At 29.7% G+C, this 21,034-nt stretch overlaps 1 protein-coding gene and 1 long non-coding RNA gene across 2 annotated transcripts; one reads left to right on the top strand and one right to left on the bottom strand.

Annotated features, from left to right (window-relative positions):
* Positions 1-3,491: 3,491 nt before the first annotated feature.
* Positions 3,492-4,635, bottom strand: LOC148772464 (uncharacterized). The gene is made up of 2 exons (XM_088815078.1): positions 4,293-4,635; positions 3,492-4,001 (listed from the first exon to the last, which is right to left on the bottom strand). The coding sequence occupies exons 1-2, from the start codon at positions 4,461-4,463 to the stop codon at positions 3,660-3,662; spliced, it is 513 nt and encodes a 170-aa protein (XP_088671204.1). The 5' UTR covers positions 4,464-4,635; the 3' UTR covers positions 3,492-3,659.
* A 301-nt stretch (positions 4,636-4,936) lies between these two features.
* LOC105953752 (uncharacterized) lies at positions 4,937-5,982 on the top strand. The gene is made up of 2 exons (XR_016029543.1): positions 4,937-5,414; positions 5,539-5,982. It is a non-coding gene; the product is annotated as an uncharacterized LOC105953752 (long non-coding RNA).
* Positions 5,983-21,034: the final 15,052 nt, after the last annotated feature.

Here is a 21,034-nt window from a genome sequence, read left to right as displayed (position 1 = left end):
GATAATTTCGGAGCTCTCGGTTGATTTGAAATTATATTTTGATGAAAATAAATTTAAAAAAATATAAAATAAATAATCCTTAAAAAATGGTACCATACCATAAACTTGAAACTTGAATCTTGAAGATGAAGATAATAATCAAAGAATCAAAACTCAATTCACCCAATATTCAGATTCACCCCCCCAAATTAAAGAATGGAAATCGGAAATTTGAGATACACGCGCATTAAAAAATATACACATCACATATACATACACAAATACAACTGATTCCAGTGACATCGAGTCAATTTTTTTAATTTGAAAAAGCTTGATTATATTCTTAAAGAGTTATGCATGCATTTCTTAGTTTCTCTCTCTAGAAATTACACGTACCTGATCAGTTTATCTTCTCTCGCTCTTCACGTCTTCTCTGATCGATCGCTTGGAGTTGGTTATCAGATTATCGTTTTTATTTTTCTGTTTTAATTTGAAGAAAGTAAAAATAAAAAGATGATGCAAATATTTAAATATATATATAGTTGTGATTTGGCGGGAAAAGACGGTTTTTTGGGCTCAAGTATAGTTAGTTAGGGCCACTAACTATTGGATGAGGGCCTATCTTTCCATTTTATTATTATTATTATTATTATTATTATTATTATTATTATTATTGTTAATAATAATTATTAATAATAATAATTAAAAAAGAATCAAAAGAATTTAATTTATATTTTTTTGGAAAGGGAAAGATGGGCCCTCATCCAATAGTTAGTGGGCCTAACTAACCATACATGAGCCCAAAAAACTGTTATTTCCCGCCATATCACAACTATATATTTAAATATTTCCATCTTTTTTTTTTATTTACTTTCTACAAATTAAAACAGAAAAAAACGATAATCAGGTAACCAACAGCTCCAGGCGGTAGATCAGAGAAGACGTGAAGAGAGAGAGAGAAGATAAACTGGTACATGTAATTTCTAGAGAGAGAAACTAAGAAATGCATGGATAGACTACTTCACAACTCCTTCAGAAATCAAAGCTTTTCGTGCATGACAAAAAATTACTCGCTGTCAAATCTTGCAAGCTTGATTATAACTACCAATCAATTGTATTTGTATGTGTATACCTTTTTAATGCGCGTGTATCTCAAATTCCGATTTCCGTTCTTCAATTTGGGGGGTTAATTTGAATATTGGGTGAATTGAGTTTTTGATTCTTTGATTATTATCTTCATCTTCAACTTCAAGATTCAAGTACTTTATGGTATGGTAGCATTTTTTAAGCATTATTTAATTTATATTTTTTAAATTTATTTTAATCAAAATATTATTTCAAGTCGACCGAGAGCTCCGAAATTATCTTGACAGATGCCCTTTTTTTTCTTTCTTTTTTTTAATCGAATCCGAAGATTTAGATACTCAGTCGAACATGGATGATCGAAATAAAGAACCGGGCGGAGAAGATGTTCTCGAACATTGCTTTTGTGGGGAAGAATGCTCAAAAGACGAGTAAGTCGATTTTCCAACATTAATTCTTTATCGGTTATGATATTATATAAATGTATATATTTATATATATAATATATGTTTGTAATTAATATATTATACTGCATGCAAATTGTGTTTATGTCTATTGAAAAACAATTTATGCGGCGTATATTGTCCTTGCAGAAATTGCTGGAAGCGAAAAGAGATCGAATCTCATAAAGCTCTTTTAATATATGCTTTATTAATAGACGGCCTTAACGCCGCCGGGACACCCGACACTGATATCGGTCCGTTCGAAGTCGGCCCTTCCGAGGAGACGCAAACTGATTTTCAGATCCAAAAGTGCAGCTGTGACAACAAACAATGCTCGAATAAGTAAGAATTATTAATTATATCCAACCTAACATTTTTTTTTATCAAAATATACGATTTTGCAGACGATTAATTGAAATCATCGTACATTGTTTGTAATTTTTTGTCCCGCAGTGGCTGTGAATGTTACTTTCTGGCGGTAAAATGTAACGAATCGTGTGCATGTAATGAAGATTGCTTGAACAAGCAGGACAGAGAGGTTAATAAGAGGAGTCGAAATGACGGAAATGCCGAATCTTCCAACAAGCGCCTCAAGATATCTTAACTGAAATTAATGAAGGTAAGATTTCGATTCCGACAAATGTATGTATTTTATATATATGCGATTATATATGGATAACTTTATTTGCAGTTGGTTTATTCTGGTTCGGTGTGACCTAAAGAATCGAAGCACTTAGTAGAAAGAAATCGATGAAGCCATTGAAGAACTTGACTTAGATTTTATCTTGTGCCAGAAACTCACTCTTTGGTGCATCTATCTTTAGTTGAAATAAAAAAATGTATATAGAATAAATAAAACGATACGGTACGGTAAAGCCGTTCTTGAACTTGAAGAACTTGACATGTAATCGATCTTTTGGTCCATCAAACTGAAACCGAGTTACGTTGCGTATAATACGACCACTTGTTTGGATTTTTGAATCTCTCTCTCTCTCTCTCTCTCTCTCTCATCCAATAACATTTTGGTTTTCGCGGGGATAAAGTAGCCGTTGATTTCGCTGTACATCTTCTCTCGATGCTCGCGAGAGTAACGGAGTTGCGGGGTGTAGCCTTAGGGCTTCTTTGACGACCAGGTTTAGGTACTTAAGTTTTGAAGCTTCGGTTTCGTCGATTTTTTGGCCGTCTTTGAACACGTTTCTTACTTCAGCTTGTGCCTTTGCTCTTAAGCGTGGGTTCCGCATTAGCTCCACCATTGCCCAATCGATTGTCGATGATGAAGTTTCGGTTGCCGCTGAGAACATGTCCTGGTTGAGAAACGAAGACACGATGCAACTAGTTTAAGTCTTTTTTTCAAACACTAAATAACTACGGGGTCATAAATACTCGGATAAACGGTATAAAACCTCCGCGTGTTAAGCGAAACCTACACGTTTATGTTTATTTTATCGTATAAAATGAATTGTGATTTGGTACAATTTCATTGGAAGAAACAAGTACTTTGTAAAGGTATATTTTTTTTTTGTGATATATATATTTGTGATTGTCTTTATAGATACAAAATATTCATTGGAAGAAACAAGTACTTTGTTGCATTAGACATTGGCAAGGGAAGGACGCAATGGTACGCGTTCGTTAGGAAGCCACGTGAAAGTCCCGTTTCCTTCATAGCATGGCTTTCGAGGTTTTTAACTTTTCGATTTTTTTTTTTCCTTTTTTGCATTTCGGAATTAATTATAGTAGTGTACTATGTTACTAAAGTTTCGTGTTTTGAATTGGAATTATGCAGGATGGCTATTGGCTTATGCTTTGAGCTGAAAAATCTTGCTCAAAGGCACACTATTTCCGAGATTCCGTTAGAACAATTAACAACCGCGTTTACAGGGGATTCTTGATTGAACAATGTTGTTGGTTTCAACATAAGCATATTCGAAAAGAAGAGGCTTCGACGTTGACACCTTTTATCTAACATACTCCATAATCGAGATATAAAAAAACCATAATCCATAATCGATATAAAAAAGGATGGACATAATCCATAATCGATATAAAAAATCGAACACATAGTTAGTTACTAGTGAATCCAAAAAACAAGGGAAACAAAACAAAAAAGACGAAATTCGATTTTAGCCGAGCCGAAAACTGACCGGAACTGAATCAGAACACACGCCGATTCAACTTCAAATTAAGCTTCTGACTCTCCAACTCCATCAACTTCAGCTCCTGCTCCACCTTCCGCACCAACTCGTCGGTGGGTGGTGCTCCCTGCTCCAACTTCAGGGCCAACTCCTTCCACTCTGCCATTTTACGTCCTAATTCTTCATTGGATTCCCTGTCAGTTCTTTTCTTTCGGTTCATTTCTTCTACTTCTTCAGCCATTTGGCCAATTTCATATGAAAAAGATACTAACTTTAAAATGGCAAGACCGGAAACCAGCCCGAGTATAAAATCGAGATATTCAAATGATCGTCTATCTTTAGGTCCAGTTCTACAAACATTCTGCATAGAACAAAGAAAAATATAAAAAAACATAAATGTTTCTTCTTCTTTTTCACTTTGCGTTGTACCAAAAACTCAAAAACAAGTAGAAAAATCTATTCTATTATGTTTGTCTAAAATACTAAAAACCTTAGAGCATCTATATTAATATAATCTGTAACTACATGTCAATAAATATATAAAACACCGAAAATCAAATTCCGAAGAAATCTGCAACTACATCTCAATAATATAATAACAAAAAACAAATAACTCAATTATTCCCAAAATTAAAAAAAAAAAAAAAATTACCAAATCATTGACGGTTTGTTGGGAGAACTGTCTGCAACCCGATGGACGACGGAACAGATCTGAGAAGAATGGACGGTCGGATTTGTTGCTTCCATATTTCAATTGATGAGCGATCGAAGAAGAAGAATTGGATTTGGAGAATCGAATCAGACCTCGAAGAAACGCCGCCATTAAAACTCTGTAACCTAAAAGCCTTTACTTTTCTTTTTAAAACATAATATGCTTGCCTTGCCCCCTTTTTATAGCCGGTGCATGGCGGTGTTTATTTCCATTCACCGAACGCCCACGTATAATTTTTATGGTAAATTCCACTTTACCCCTTCGTACTCTACCAGAGAACCACTTTACCCCCTCGTACGCTCAATTTCCCGTTTGGTCAACTCTGTAAATTACAAAATTGCCACTGCCTATAACGCGTTGTTTATCCTCCGTCAATATTGTCATTTCTTCTTCTCCCACCACTTCCCCTTCCGAGATATCCCCAAATTGAACCCCTAATTTAGTAAAAATCAAGACCAAAAAATTGATCGATTGTAACACCCCGTAATTTATGCTTATATTATATATACATATACACAAGAGTTTATTGTGCTAAATAATAAAATTAGAGGGCTGTTTTGTTATTAATAGATAAAGTTGGGGGATAAGTATAATAATAACTTTATAAACTTGGCAATCAAGTTTAAGAATTGGGTATGGTTAAATGAATTGGCTTCTTTGTCATCTTTATCCGATGAGTTTCTCATCTCTTCGTTTCTTTATATACTCAAATAGTTCCTCACTCTTTCATCATCTCTCTCGCCTGCTCTTTCCTCTCTCTCAATCGATTCTTGAATGGAATCATAGAAATTATTGGAGAAAATCAAGTTCTATGAGAGGGTTTTGAGTATTTACGTTTAGGTTGAAGAATTGAGAAATTAAAGAAGAAAGCCCCAAATTGATTCTTCAAAGAAATGGCTGCAAGAAGGTTTTATCAATGGAGTCTTGACGATCCGAAAGTACTGTTGGTAAACTTGAGAAGCCATCTTCCCGATGGTGATGTATTTCGCCGGCGGAGGTCACCGGTGGTCGGAAGACGGCAAGAAGTGCAGCATGCCCCTGAACTTTGTGGGTCGATTTGAGGTACTTAGGCTTTGAATTTCGGATTTGTTTCTTCTCAAAAGTTGTAGAGCAGCTCGAAAACTATAGGAATACCATTTTTTCCCCAAATTTCGACTATCATATATAACCGAATTAAACCCGACAGTTATGTCGGCAAAATTCAGAGAAATGAAGAACTGCTGCCGCACCTGTTTTCGGAGCAAAAATCGAAGGAACAGGAGTGAGAATTTGGGAATCATTCCTTCACAAAACTCGTAGAGGACCTCGAAAACTATTGGTAAGTGTAAAATTGTATCGAGTTAGAGTATGTTTTGAAGCTGATTAGAGGTCCGAATTAAGTGACGGTAAATCTGTTAAAACATGGCAGTTTGCGTATTCGTTTTACGGGGCTGTATATGCTATGTTGGAGTAATAATTTGAGTTGTGTGTCTTCTGAGAACTTGTAGTTTACATTGTAAGGTTCAATTTGGTGTATTATTTGGACAATTTGGATAACTTTACAAATTGTTATGATTTTTCAAATAAGCTGTACCAGAAATAATCTTTCCAAAATCCCGGCAGTTCTGTAATGCTGGTTTGAGTCTGTTTCTGCTATTTTCGGTTCCGAATTTGGGACTAAAGTCTTCTGTGAACTCGTAAAATTTTCTGTTGGCTTTCATTTGACGTATCATGTGATCAATTTGGATTAGCATGCTAATTGTTATGATTTTTCAAACAAACTGTGCCAACAACGAATTTTCCAAAAACCTGGCAGTTTCATATACTCATCTTCCGGGGCTGTTATTGCTGTGTTAGGTCGATAATTTGGGCTCAGGGTCTTCAGTAAACCTGTAGACACTGATGTTAGCTTTAATTCGATATATCGTTTAGGTTATTCGGAAAAGTAAGGTGATCGTAACGATTGTTCGAATAAGCTGTGGCAGCAAGACATTCGTAACAAATGTTTCAAGAAATTGACTTTGTGATATAGTGGAATAATACGATTATATTAGCATTTGGAATCTTGTTAAGTGATGAATATGTTTATAGGTGTCGAGCATACTAAAGCTCTCATTCAAGACTTGGGCATGACTCGAGAGTAAGGTGTTCTTATAGCACTTGCATTGGACTTCAGGTGAGGATTCCTATCCCTTGCCTATTATTTCTGGAAAAACAGGATATATGCCGAGCACTCGTATCGTTCGGTTTATTATTTTTATTATTCGTCGTCTAAATTCAATATATATTTATTGTCACCTATCTTGTGAACCAATTTGATTTTCGAGAATTGTTGATTCTTGAGCTATTGCAATCTTTGATTGTTTCGAAATCCTTTTCCTGGAACTTAATAAGTTCTCATCTTGATTCGGGAATTATTCAAGTAATTTCTCATCCCGATTCCTTGATTACTCAATTCAGTTCTTTTATCGACTTGAATAATTCAACGAGTTTCAATTCGTTTCTCTATCAATTCGGAATTGTTTCACATCTTTACTTGTATACTAGTTGGAACCACTTCTATTCTACAGTGGTTCAGTAAACGTAAATCGTTCTTTTCCCGACTCTTGAACCATTTAGGAAAATCCAGTTTATCCATTAAATCATTCGTTTCGTACCTACTGTGAATTGATGGATCGTTCATATGTTGACTTCTCATTGATCCTTTGAAACCACTTGTCTTTCGAGCTATACAACTACGGATTCGATTTTAACCGTGTTGATTGAGATCCATCTTCTTCAATTATTATACGATCTTGAATTGTGGTCACTCTCTTATTGAAACCATTGATCGTACCCTTCTTGACTTGTGATTTTGTGACCACAAGATATTATCACTTGTTATTGGAATCCCAAAACTATTGAACTATGAAATTGATTCTTTCCGAAGTGGAATTTATTATTGGGATTCAAATTGGAAATTTAGATAGTCGGAAGCATATCCGATATCTATATATGATTTATTCCTTTGGGGACGCCCTAAGGATAATTGACCAGTTGGGCCCGGGGCTGTTCGAAAAAGACTGCTGGGCGGTATTGGGCCGACGGTGGATGGTCTCTTCGACATTACCCATATTGGATCTAGACCATTGGCATAGTTGGAGGTTAACTGTGCTGATGGATGGATCGGCATGCGCCCGGGCATGCCTATTGATCGATTAGCAGGTAGCTCCCTGATCGGGGTTATAAGGTAGTAACGACTAAGGGAGTCACAAGGCAGGTACAGGTACATGAACAAATTGTTACCGTGGGAATCTCCATGGTCTCATATTTGATATCCAAAATTGTTATCGTGGGAATCTCCACGAAGTTCATAATTGATATCCGGGAATTACCCGTTGAATATTGTTCTTTACATGTACATATTGATTATATTGTCGATTCTGATCATATTGATGTGCCTTATACTTTGGCCTCTTATCCCTTTTCGAACAATCATTCTCTAGATGGTCCAATTCCAACTCCAATTCCGAGTCAAACACTTATATTGTGATTATTATTTGATTCGACTGTTTTTCCCTTGTACTCCTCACTAAGTCCACTTGGACTTACTCCTCCTTTATTTTCCTTCTTATTCTCAGTAGCAGGTGCATTAGTGGACGATTATGTGAAGGCTCTTAGGAGTAAAAGTTATTCAAAGATTTTAAAGAGTTTAATCTAGTGTTGTGTTTAAGAATGATTGTAATTCGAGAACTATGAATACGAGATTAGTTGTGGCATTTGGTTGTCACGTGTATTTGATATTATTGTTGAGAAATTAAGTAGGAGACATTGTTTTTATCAGAAGTCATTGTATTTATTTATTGTAATGGAAAAAAAAAAGTACAGTGTATTTTGGTAGTGGGCGTCACATCGATTCTACCCAGTGCAAAGAAAAAAATATATGAATGTGTGAAACTTTCTCTTTTCTAATCACGAGAGTCAAAATAAAAAAAAATCAATAGTTACGTCAATATTTTGACTCTTGACCAAATGGCATCAGAGTCAAAATCGAAAAAAGTTGACGAAGAGGATTGTATTGGGAAATTGTACAAGTACAAGGGGGTAAATCGATAAAATTGAGAGTAAAAGGGGGTAAAGTGGTTCTTGGGCAGAGTACGAGGGGGTAAAGTGGAATTTACCCTAATTTTTAATTCCCATAGTTACCATTTATTTGGCTTAATCCCAGTTTGCACCCTTGAAATGGAGCATTTTAGCACTTTGCACCCTTGAAAAATAATAATAGCACTTTGCACTCTCAAACCATGGTAAATCATTCACAATGCACCATAAATTGAATAATAAAGCCAATTTGAATTATTATTGGGTTTTTTCTTTCGGAATACAAAGCAACAAATTAAATTGTTTTTTCTTCACCCTCCAACCTAATTTCGAGCGCATAGAGTGCGAAAAATTAAAATAACATCGGATTATTAAAAACAATTACATTTTCTAAAATAAAATAAAATAAACTTTTACCACTATATTATTCGATTGATGGATCTCTTATTGCAACTGGTGGAAATATCAGGTAAAAATATTTGGAATAAATTATGATTTTCAGATAACTTGATAACGAAATAGCTGAATGATTTTTTTCGTAAAATAAAATAACTTGATTTTTGTTGAATATGTTGATGAGATGTATTTTCATTCTTACACTTACTAGTATTTCACCCGTGCGATGCACGGGTATAATTTAAATAATAAAAAGTATTCTAGATAAAATAATTTACTAAAAATTTAAAAAAAAATAATATATATAATATGACATAATAAAAAAAAAATTCAGTCCGTTTGATTTAAGTACGGAATAAAACAAAATAATTAATAAAAGTAGTAAATATGAAAAATGTGGTATTAAGAATACAATGCATCATCGGTTACGAATGTTACAACTATTATTGAACCAACACACTCGAATCTTTAATGTGAAACTTAATTATCAAAGTGGGGCTTGAAAGCACATTCATTGACGTAGCTCGTCTAGTTAATACCTAGCGAGTAACTTGCACATTGTTAATTTTTCATATGCAATCATGGCACACATTACTGAAACATAAATAACCTAAAAGTGAAGAGATAAATATAATTAATATTAAATTACTTTGATAAAATAGCTAGTTCATTGAATTCGACTACAAAATTAGCATAAATTGTAAATACACTGAACACAACAAAATAATACAAAAGTCAAATGTTCACGCCACCTCTAAACTTAACTCTCGATATTACAATGTATAATTGTACATATCACCTATAATATTAATATTAATACTAATATTAATTCTAATATTAATATAACTGCTAATATCAATACCAATACCAATATCAATATCTATATCAATACCAATATCAATACCAATATCAATACCAATACCAATATCAATATCAATACCAATATCAATACCAATATTAATGCTAATACTAATACTAAACTAATACCAACACTAATATGCGTAGTCAATGTAACACTAATACTAATACTAATAGTAATACCAATGGCTGCTAATACCAATGACAATATTAATACTAATGCTAATACTACTACTAATATTAACTATAATACTATTATTAATATTAACACTAATAATGCTCATACTCATATTCATAGCCATGCTCATATTTATACTTATACTCGTACTCATTCTAATATTCATACTAAAACTCATACTAATATTCATAATAGTATTCATACTCATACTCATACGTCTACTCGTACTCATACTTATACTCATACGCATACTAATTATATTCATAATCATATCAATATTACTACGAATACTAACACTAATACTAATATTGATAGTAATATTGATAGTAATCATGATACTTATACTGATACTCATAATGATAGTCGTAGGGATACTGGTATTGTTAGTGATACTAATACTGATATAATAATATTGATACTGATACTGATATTGATTTTGATATTGATATCGATACTTATATTGATACTCATACTTATAATGATACGCACAATTATACTCACACTACTACTTTTTATACTGATACTGATACCCATGTTGATACTCATATTGATATTGATTATGATAATAATATTGATAATAATACTGATACTCTTATTGACACTCATACTGATACTAACACTGATACTCATAATCTGGCTAATATTGATATTGATATTTGTATTGATACTAAGATTGATATACTAATACTGATAGTAATACTACATTGACACTATTATGATATTAATACTAATATTGATATTAATACTGACAATAATATTTATACTCATATTGATACTTAATACTCATTAGTCATACGGATACAAATACTATTACTTATACAAATATTGTTGTTAATACTGATATTAATTCCGATACTAATATTAATACTCATACTAATACACTTAATATACTCATACTAATACTATTAATACTAATATTGATACTAATATTGATATTCATACTGATATTCATAATGATACTAATATTGATACTCATATTAATAGTGATATTAATATTAATATCGATACTAATACTGATATTAACATAGATATTACTATTGATATTCACATTGATATATTAATATTGATACTCATATTGATACTCACACTGATGTTTACTTATACGCATATTGATACTGATGTCGATATTGATACACATATTGATATTGTTACTGATAATGATACTGATATTGACACTAATATTAATACTAATACTGATACTGACATTAATAGAGATACTATTACTTATACTAATTTTGTTACTAAAACTGATAGTAATACTGATACTCAAAATGATACTCATACTGATAATGATAATGATATTAATAGTGATACTGATACCCATACTCATACTCAGTCTAATATTGATGTTTATAGTACCTTATGTTTAAATTCTCCATGTGATACTCATACCGATACTAATACCGATACTAATATTGATACTCATACTAATATTAATAATAATGACAACGCTAGTAATAATATAATACTAATGTGAATGCTAATGTTATTAATAAAACTAATATTAATTATAATACTAACACTAATATTAATACTAATACTAATACTAATACTAATATTAATACTAATACTAATACTAATACTAATACTAATACTAATATTAATATTAATACTACTACTAATACTAATACTAATACTAATACTAATACTAATACTAATACGCGTACGCATACTCATATTAACACTCATACTCATATTGATACTCATACCCATACTCATACTGACTAATACGGATACTAATATTAAAACTCATAAAAATACTAATATTAATACTAATACGGATACTGATAGTGATACTCATATTGATACTCTTACGACGTTGCTAGTAATACTTCACAACCCATCGGATTCTGATTTGATTAGGATCTTTATGCCATATCCACTCATGATTATTTAGAGTGAAACATACAATTGACCGTGACTGAATACATATCTAGAAAGATATAAATCAACGTGCGAAAGTGTTTGATCCGCATTTCAAATGAAATCATGAAAGGAAATTATCGCCTCTGGAACTTAATGGGCAAAGTGGAGTTCGATAGGACTAACATCATCCGATGAAAATTATATCACCGGTATTTATGTCAGATAGAATCTTGCAACTAAGAAATGGGTTAATTAGTCAAAGTAATTAAGATAGTTAAAGGCACATAACTCAAGAAACAATAAGTTCATTTTTTTTTAATTGTTGTACCTTTATTAAATTGTTGTTTACCCAGTTCTTTAAATAATTTATCTAGTTGTGGTAACGAAATAGGTATTTTAAACTATTTATCCAAATTTAAGTTTATTTAGTTTTTTCAATATGATAAAATACTACCACACATAATTCACAAACCTATAACTTAAAAAAATAAAATTGTTATTTTACCACTATATTCACCCATTTTTTTAGTAACGAAAGGTGTTTAAAAATTTATTTATCATAAATTAAATGGGTTTCGATTAGTTAAAATGATTCACATAGTCCAATCAAAATTCATCGGACAATAACTTACAAAAACAATTATTAGTTTACTAATAAAAAAATCATCTACCCATTTTTTAAATCTTTTATCTAATGGTTCTAACAAAACATGTATTATAGAAATTGTTTACCCACATTTAGGTGGGTTTAGATTAATCTCAAACATAAATAAATTTGTATTGCCAATTAACATCACATTCGATACGTATAACGATTTCCAACCACATGTGAGGAGAACCTTGGTAATCAATGTAGCATTTTCTACTTATGAAGAAGGGGGATGAGGGTGGTATAGGTAGTGGATGTAGAAATTTAAACGTGTTCGTATGAAATTCAGAATTTATTTTAATTATTGTGCAGACCTTTTTACTGTTTCTATTCGATGGAAAAAATTGGATGTAGAATATGATTGTGGTGAAATGAGTTATAAAGGGGGATTTGTACCTATTTTTAAGATATGTTTACAATTATGATTAATGATAATTACTCACTATTTATGATTTGATTAAGTTAATATGGATGATTTAACTTATTATATATGGTATTGATTTTGAAGAATATTAAACGGTCTTTATTTTTGATTAAATATTTTCCGTAAATTAGTCATAAAATTAAAATCAATCAGCTTATATAGGTCTTAAATAAAATTATACAACATAATATCGGGTAATTGATTAGGAATTTCTATACGGTAAAGAACATTTTGAAATTTGAAACTTTAGAATTTGAAATCAAAAATTCATAATTTCAAAATTCAAATGTAGTGTAATTATTATTTCGGATTATGAAATTCAAAATTAATATAAAAGTGACATACATAATTAATAATGAAAATTAAAATGTTAGAAAATAAATTTATTTTGTAATTTAAAATTATATTAAAAAATATCAATATAACAATCTATATTACAAATCAAATAAAATACTAAAAAATAAGAATAATAAATAATTTGATTAAAAATAAAACAATTATTAAAATTACATATTTAAATACACGACATACTATAACATAAAATAACAATAATAAAATTGACTAATAATGAGAAGAACATAAACCATGATCTCCATACAATTTTAATATCCAATAAGAAATTTATTGCTACAAACAACAATAGTTGACTGAGAAAGAAGGTATGATAAAATCGGAATAGTAGAACAATAATAAAGATGATAACAAAGATTAAAAAAAACATAAAATTCGAAATATTAATTCTATGCAATTATTACACAAAATTCAGCTAAAAATGAATATGATCATTAGAAAACAACAGTAGTACAGGCTTTACCGTTTTCAAGACGGGAAAAATAAAATTTATTAACAATAAATGAAAAGAAATATACAAAAATGAAAAAAAATACATTCGAAGAATACATGCGTACGTTTTGTTCCGGTGAAAGTTAGTGGAGAAATGAAGTGATGATGAAGGGGTTTATATACTTGTGGTTAGATGATGAAAAAAAAGAAAATAAAAATATGGTAATAATATTAAAAACATTAATGACAATATAAAGGGACACATTTATGAATTTGAATATGTTTAAAAGTGAAGGATAATTCGGAAGAAATCATTCGGTTTCCAAAATTAAATATTTTAATTTGACAAATTTGGGTAAAATTTTATTTTTTTGGAAAATAATTAAGAATCCAGTAAATTTAAAATAAAAGTTGCGGGAAATAGAATTTTGAGTAAAAGTAAAAGAATTAAAAAATCCTTCAAATAAGTATTAACTATGAGTGTGTAAATATAAGAACTATATCGAAACAATCAATTAAAAATATGGAATAACTTTTCACCTTGCTACGTGCCTACACGTGTTATGTATGATTGGTAATAAACTAATAATCTATAAATATGGACAAATATACTATGGAAATGATTGACAAATTTAATACACACCCGCTTAATTGATTTAAATTTGGAGTGATATTTTAGAAAATAAAATAAAATATTATATTTACTAAATATCAATTCAATAATAACAAATAAATGTATATTTGTATATATAGGTTTGCATGTGGAAATTTAAATTAAAATAAACTTAAAACATTACTTAATATAGCAAATAACTAATCATTTAATAAGCACAACTAAATTATTATTTATTAAATAGGACAATTAAAAAATAAAACTCTTTTTTATAATTATTTTTAATTGAATGGATATTTGAATATTTCAAAATATTGAAAAAAAAAAAGAAAAGAAAACCGTATTCCTTTATTTTAATATTTTAATATTAAAAAAATATTTTTTTTTTCTGAAAATTATTTGAATATTCGTGCAAAAAAAATTATCCTGAATTTTTTCTATAAATATATTTTGAAATACTAATATAAATAAGATATTTTTTATTTCGAATTTATATAATATTAAATTTGGAAATAATATATATACATGTGGTAATTGTTTAAATGAGTGTACAAATGTTAAATAGGAAAGAACTTAAATACATACCAAAATAAAATTGACAACTCACCAATTGAAGAATCCACCTCATCAACTGAACTCCAACTAAGCAATTTTGATAAATGACATCATCATTTGCCACATGTCAATCATTGAGGGCATAGATTCTCTTTTTATATTATATATAGATATTTTGCACACGGCCGTTTATAATATGCTTAACGATATTTTTTCATTAATATTTAAATATTTGAAAAAAAATTAATATAGAAATTAACAGTGCAAAATTAAATAAAATATTATAAGAAAATATATAAGAATCATAAATTGATTCAAATGCACTAAAAAAAATCATTGAGGCTATAGATCCTCTTTTTATATAATATATAGATATATATAGATCATCGTCTTAATATGATAATGTATTAATAAAAAAACAAATTTTATAAATTAATTCAGTATAATTGTTTGAACATATAATAGAAATACACAATTTCAAATTATTATTAACAAAAAATACTGTATATTTATTAAACAATAATACAATATAAAAATAAAACATTTTCGTTAATATTTTTTTTTAGTGAATGGATATTCGAATATTCCAAAATATTGAAAATTCAAAAAAAAAAATGTATTCCTTTATTTTTATATTTGAATATTAAAAAAATGTTTTTTCTGAAAATTATTTGAATATTTGTGAAGAAATTGAGTATCATGAATTTTTTCAATAAATATATTTTGAAATACTGGAAACGTAAATAATATTTTTTTATTTTGAATTTATAAAATATTAACATTGGAAATAATATATATACACGTGGTAATTGTTTAAATGAGTGTATAAATATTAAATAGGAAATAACTTAAATATATACCAAAATAAAATGGACAATTCATCAATTGAAGAATCCACCTCATCAATTGAACTCCAACTAAGCAATTTTGATAAATGACATCATCATTTGACACATTTCAATCATTGAGGGCATAGATCCTCTTTTTATATTATATATAGATTAGGGAATTAATAGCTCAAATTTATGGACTGATTGATGATTGATTGTAGTAAAAAATTAATCGAAAATCGTGATTGGTATATTATATTGGAAATGTTGGTTATTAACATAATAATTTAAATTCTTAATTTTAAAAACCGGTTATAAATTATTGGCTATAGAAAGCGATTTTTTGGTTATTAGTTATAGGAATCAATTATGTGTATAGATAAATTTTTTTGAAAACTTTCTTTTTTGAGTCATAAATTAAAATGTTAAAATGAAATAGAAAATAATTTATTTATTGATTAGGTATAGCGTATACGTGGATATGCATATATTTAAAGAAACTGCATATATAAAATGAAAACTTGGACAAAAAGGTATATACGTAAAAACGTAGTAATTAAAAGAAATTATGATGCCAAGTGAAAATTAAATGAAAATTGTGGGGTAAAAATTAGAAATGACAATCCTTAATTGTGGCTTTTGTCTTCATATATTATATAGATTCCCCTTAAAAAAACACATGTTTGTATTACTATTTACAATATAACAAAAGACGGAATTTGTGGATTAAAAACATTGTGTAATTCTGTAAAATTATACTATCCAAATCAAACATTAATCATTCACTTTCATTTTTCCATTATTATAATTTTCAATAACTATTAATGAGATTTAGTTAATTGAATCATTAATTATAATATTATAGTTAATATAACCAATTAAAAACTAAAAATCTGAATCAATCATTTATTTTAGTTGGTAAAACAAATCCGGTCATTATGCAAATTATATCTTTCAAATTAATATAAAGAATAATTTTATACTTATAAAACATAATAATGTAATAATAAAAAAATATAAAATTTATAAATTATTCATATATAATTTATTCACATAGATTAAATATGTGCACAATACCCATTTGTGTGTCAAAACGTTATCTATATTTGCAAAACGAAACAAATAACTAAAAAATAAGATAGATCAAACAAAGATTTTACACGAAACAAAGATTATGAATTAATAATACACCAAACATGACAAAAATAAAAGAAAAAGAAAGTAGACGATGATTGAATGTCGAGAGAATGTAAGAAAATCGTAATTCTCATTGAAACAGTATCAAGTGAATAAGGATACAAAATAAATTTTATAATATGGTATTTAATGTAATAGATTCTTTTAAATTGAATTAGTAGACAAACAACATAATGTATATGCGAAAGACTTTTATTAATTGCTTGCAATAATATATCATCTTAAAACTATTTACTATCAATAATTAGTGCGACAAATAGTTTCACATATTTTGTAACCTATTACAAAGAAGGGAAGATAAGCCTAGTAGTAAAACTACCACAATTTCACTATAATAATTTTGCAGTAAAACTTCCCTTGGATCCCCATTTTCTAACTTCTGCATAACCAAAAAAATAAAATAATATATCCAATTGTGTTAATAATGCAAATATGTAAATAAAAAAAAATCAAAACAAACTACAAAAAACTACATTATAAAATATTCATATCATAAGAAAATATTGAGTAATAAAATAAATAAATTTAAAGAAAAAATGTAAGAAAACCGTGTTGATGAATTATGTATGGTCGAAGTTGGATTCGTGAAAATAATCTGCAAGAAATACATAAAGCATATGACATGTTATTATTTAACTAAATACAAATATAAAATGGAGTTGAAACATATAAAACAATTATGAATACATAAATATATAATACCAACACAAAATAAAAGAAGAGAAATGCACATATTTAAAATAATTCTGACGACATATTTTTAGTATCAGTATTGACTTCAACATATTTATGTATATATAAAATTAATTATGAATATAAAACTATGCATATATACGTATAATAATTTATAAGAAATGATAAACAAAAAATGTAATACTGTATAATTCGAATATTGTGCACTTTGTAATCGAATGGTGGTAGAAAAAAATGAAATGAACATTGAGGGGTTTATATAGTATTGAAAATGAACTTAATTCTATGGAAAAATTAAAAATTCAAAATATTTATATATTAGTTAATGAAATCAAATCAAACAAATAAAGGAAACAACCCAAAAAAAAATATAACTTGTGGAAAAAAAATCTTGCAATATAATAACATTAAATATGAAGATACGATTTTTATTTTTTACCATTCAATTTTGAATTAAAGTATAAATTAAATCAATCAAAGATGAAATAATGGAATCTTGGAATATTAAAGATTCCTTTATATTGGTGATTTGATATTTTATTGAAATAATAATTAATAATTTATTTTTTTTGCATAATCCGTAGTTCTATAGTTCGGACCGCATTATTATATATTAAATAATGTTTTCCAAAATACAACCAACTACATTAAGAATTAATCCACCAGTGTATAATAAAAAATATTTAAAAAAATAGTGGATTATTTATTAAATACTTCTATTAAAAACTAAAACATTTTTTCATTATTATTTTTAATGGAATAGATATTCGAATATTCTAAAATATTGAAAATTAAAAAAAAATAAAAAAAACAACAACATATTCCTTTATTTTAATATTTTAGTATTTAAAAAAATATTTTTTTAATGAAAATTATTTGAATATTCGTAAAACAATTGAGTTTCATGAATTTATTTGAATAAATATATTTTGAAACACTAAAAATATAAATAAGATTTTTTTATTTCGAATTTATAAAATATTAACTTTGGAAATAATATATATACATGCGGTAATTATTAAATGATTGTGTAAATGTAAAATAGGTAAAAACTTAACAACATCCATAAATAAAAATGTCACCTAATCAATTGAAGAATCCACCTAATCAATTGAACTCCAACTAAGCAATTTTGACAAATGACATCATCATTTGCCACATGTCAATCATTGAGGGCATAGATCCTCTTTTTATATTATATATCGATAATTTCAAAATAATTCATGAATAAAAAAAGGATTTGACATTTGTCATCCTAGAAAAATAACACTAAAAATATTAAATTATCTTTATTAGCTTTAAAAATTCATTTGGGATGCATTATGAATGATTTATTGTGTTTTCACGGTGCAAAATGCTATTAATTTGTTTCGATGGTGCAAAGTGTCAAAATGGTATATTTTAAGGGTGCAAAGTGGGATTAAGCCGCTACCACCACACAACACTTTTTCTCCTCTCATTCTCTTATTTTTATTTTTATTTCATTTATTATTGCTATTTTGATTTTTTTTTTTTAACTATACAAATATGAATTAATTGCATACACCCCCTGTGAAAAGTCTAATTGCCGAAAAAGTTCATGTATTAAAAAATTTATCATATACCCCCATGTGATGGACTTTATTTAGCCTAAAGTGAAACGATTAAATCTCGAAAAGCTCTTGCACATAGTTCCACCCCTGCTTTATTACAAGACCTTAACGAGGCACCTGATAGCAGTACCGAAAGTCGTTCCAGTATAAGTTACCGGTTGGTCCGATCGAAGTCGGCCCTTCCGAGGAGACGCAAACTGATTTTCAGATCCAAAAGTGCAGCTGTGACAACAAACAATGCTCGAATAAGTAAGAATTATTAATTATATCCAACCTAACATTTTTTTTTATCAAATTATACGATTTTGCAGACGATTAATTGAAATCATCGTACATTGTTTGTAATTTTTTGTCCCGCAGTGGCTGTGAATGTTACTTTCTGGCGGTAAAATGTAACGAATCGTGTGCGTGTAATGAAGAATGCTTGAACAAGCAAGACAGAGAGGTTAATAAGAGGAGTGGAAATGACGGAAATGCCGAATCTTCCAACAAGCGCCTCAAGATATCTTAACTGAAATTAATGAAGGTAAGATTTCGATTCCGACAAAAGTATCTATTTTACATATGGAAATTAATGAAGGTAAGATTTCGATTCCGATTATATATGGATAACTTTATTTGCAGTTGGTTTATTCTGGTTCGGTGTGACCTGAAGAATCGGAGCCCTTAGTAGAAAGAAATCCATGAAGCCATTGAAGAACTTGACTTACATTTTATCTTTAGTAGAAATAAAAATGTATATAGAATAATAAAACGGTACGGTAAAGCCGTTCTTGAACTTGAAGAACTTGACATGTAATCGATCATTTGGTGCATCAAACTGAAACCGAGTTACGTTGCGTATAATTCGACCACTTGTTTGGTTTTTTTTAATGTCTCTCTCTCTCTCTCTCTCTCTCTCTCTCTCTCTCTCTCTCTCTCTCTCTCTCTCTCTCTCTCTCTCTCTCTCTCTCTCTCTCATCCAATAACATTTTGGTTTTCGCGGGGATAAAGTAGCCGTTGATTTCGCTGTCTTCTCTCGATGCCCGCGAGAGTAACGGAGTTGCGGGGTGTAGCCTTAGGGCTTCTTTGACGACCAGCTTTAGGTACTTAAGTTTTGAAGCTTCGGTTTCGTCGATTTTTTGGCCGTCTTTGGAGACGTTTCTTACTTCGGCTTGTGCCTTTGCTCTTACGCGTGGGTTCCGCATTAGCTCCACCATTGCCCAATCGATTGTCGATGATGAAGTTTCGGTTGCCGCTGAGAACATGTCCTGGTTGAGAAACGAAGACACGATGCAACTAGTTAAGTCTTTTTTTCAAACACTAAATAACTACGGGGTCATAAATACTCGGATAAACGGTATAAAACCTCCGCGTGTTAAGCGAAACCTACACGTTTATGTTTATTTTATCGTATAAAATGAATTGTGATTTGGTACAATTTCTCTCAATACACAAGAGTTTAGGTTGTTTGAAATTAGGGCTGCAAATCGGATCGGATCGGGATTAGCACTATTTCGGAAAATTCCATTGTCTCCGAAGTGTAAAAAACTAACTTTACCAACGTCCCTATTCTCTTGCCGCGTACCGCGTAATTTTACCAATCCCCAATTCTCATTCATCTATTTCTCTCTCTATAATCTCCCAATTCGGCCGCTCTATCCTCAAACACCACCGTCCTCCTATCAAATTCGCCGAAGGCATGAAAAAGGCAAAATCAGAAGACGGCATTGACAGAATCTCCGAGTTGCCACAGTGCATACTGCAGAGAATACTGTATTTCCTCTCCCAACAAGACGCCGTCCGCACCTCCGTCTTCTCCAAATCATGGCGCCGCATTTGGTGCACTCGCCCTAATCTCAATTTCTCAGACGCCTTATTCAAAGGTAACACCAAACAACAACAATTCACCTCATTCGCGTGCAATACTTTACAGAGATACTCCGATCAAAAGCCGTGCGTAGATGATTTTCGCCTCTCTATATCTCTGCTTGATCTCGATTCGATTTC

Source organism: Erythranthe guttata, chromosome 2, assembly GCF_056151865.1.
Source record: "Erythranthe guttata isolate IM_541 chromosome 2, IM_541, whole genome shotgun sequence".
NCBI lineage: Eukaryota > Viridiplantae > Streptophyta > Magnoliopsida > Lamiales > Phrymaceae > Erythranthe > Erythranthe guttata.
The sequence above is the reverse complement of the archived record's forward strand: the minus strand, read 5'-3'. Positions and strand labels throughout refer to the sequence as shown.

Excerpts from the sequence above, each read along its gene's own strand:
- LOC148772464 (XM_088815078.1), bottom strand. The coding sequence starts at position 4,463 with ATGGCGGCGTTTCTTCGAGGTCTGATTCGATTCTCCAAATCCAATTCT. Across the intron at positions 4,002-4,292 it reads AACAAACCGTCAATGATTTG|AATGTTTGTAGAACTGGACC; the intron begins GTAATTTTTTTT and ends TGTTCTATGCAG.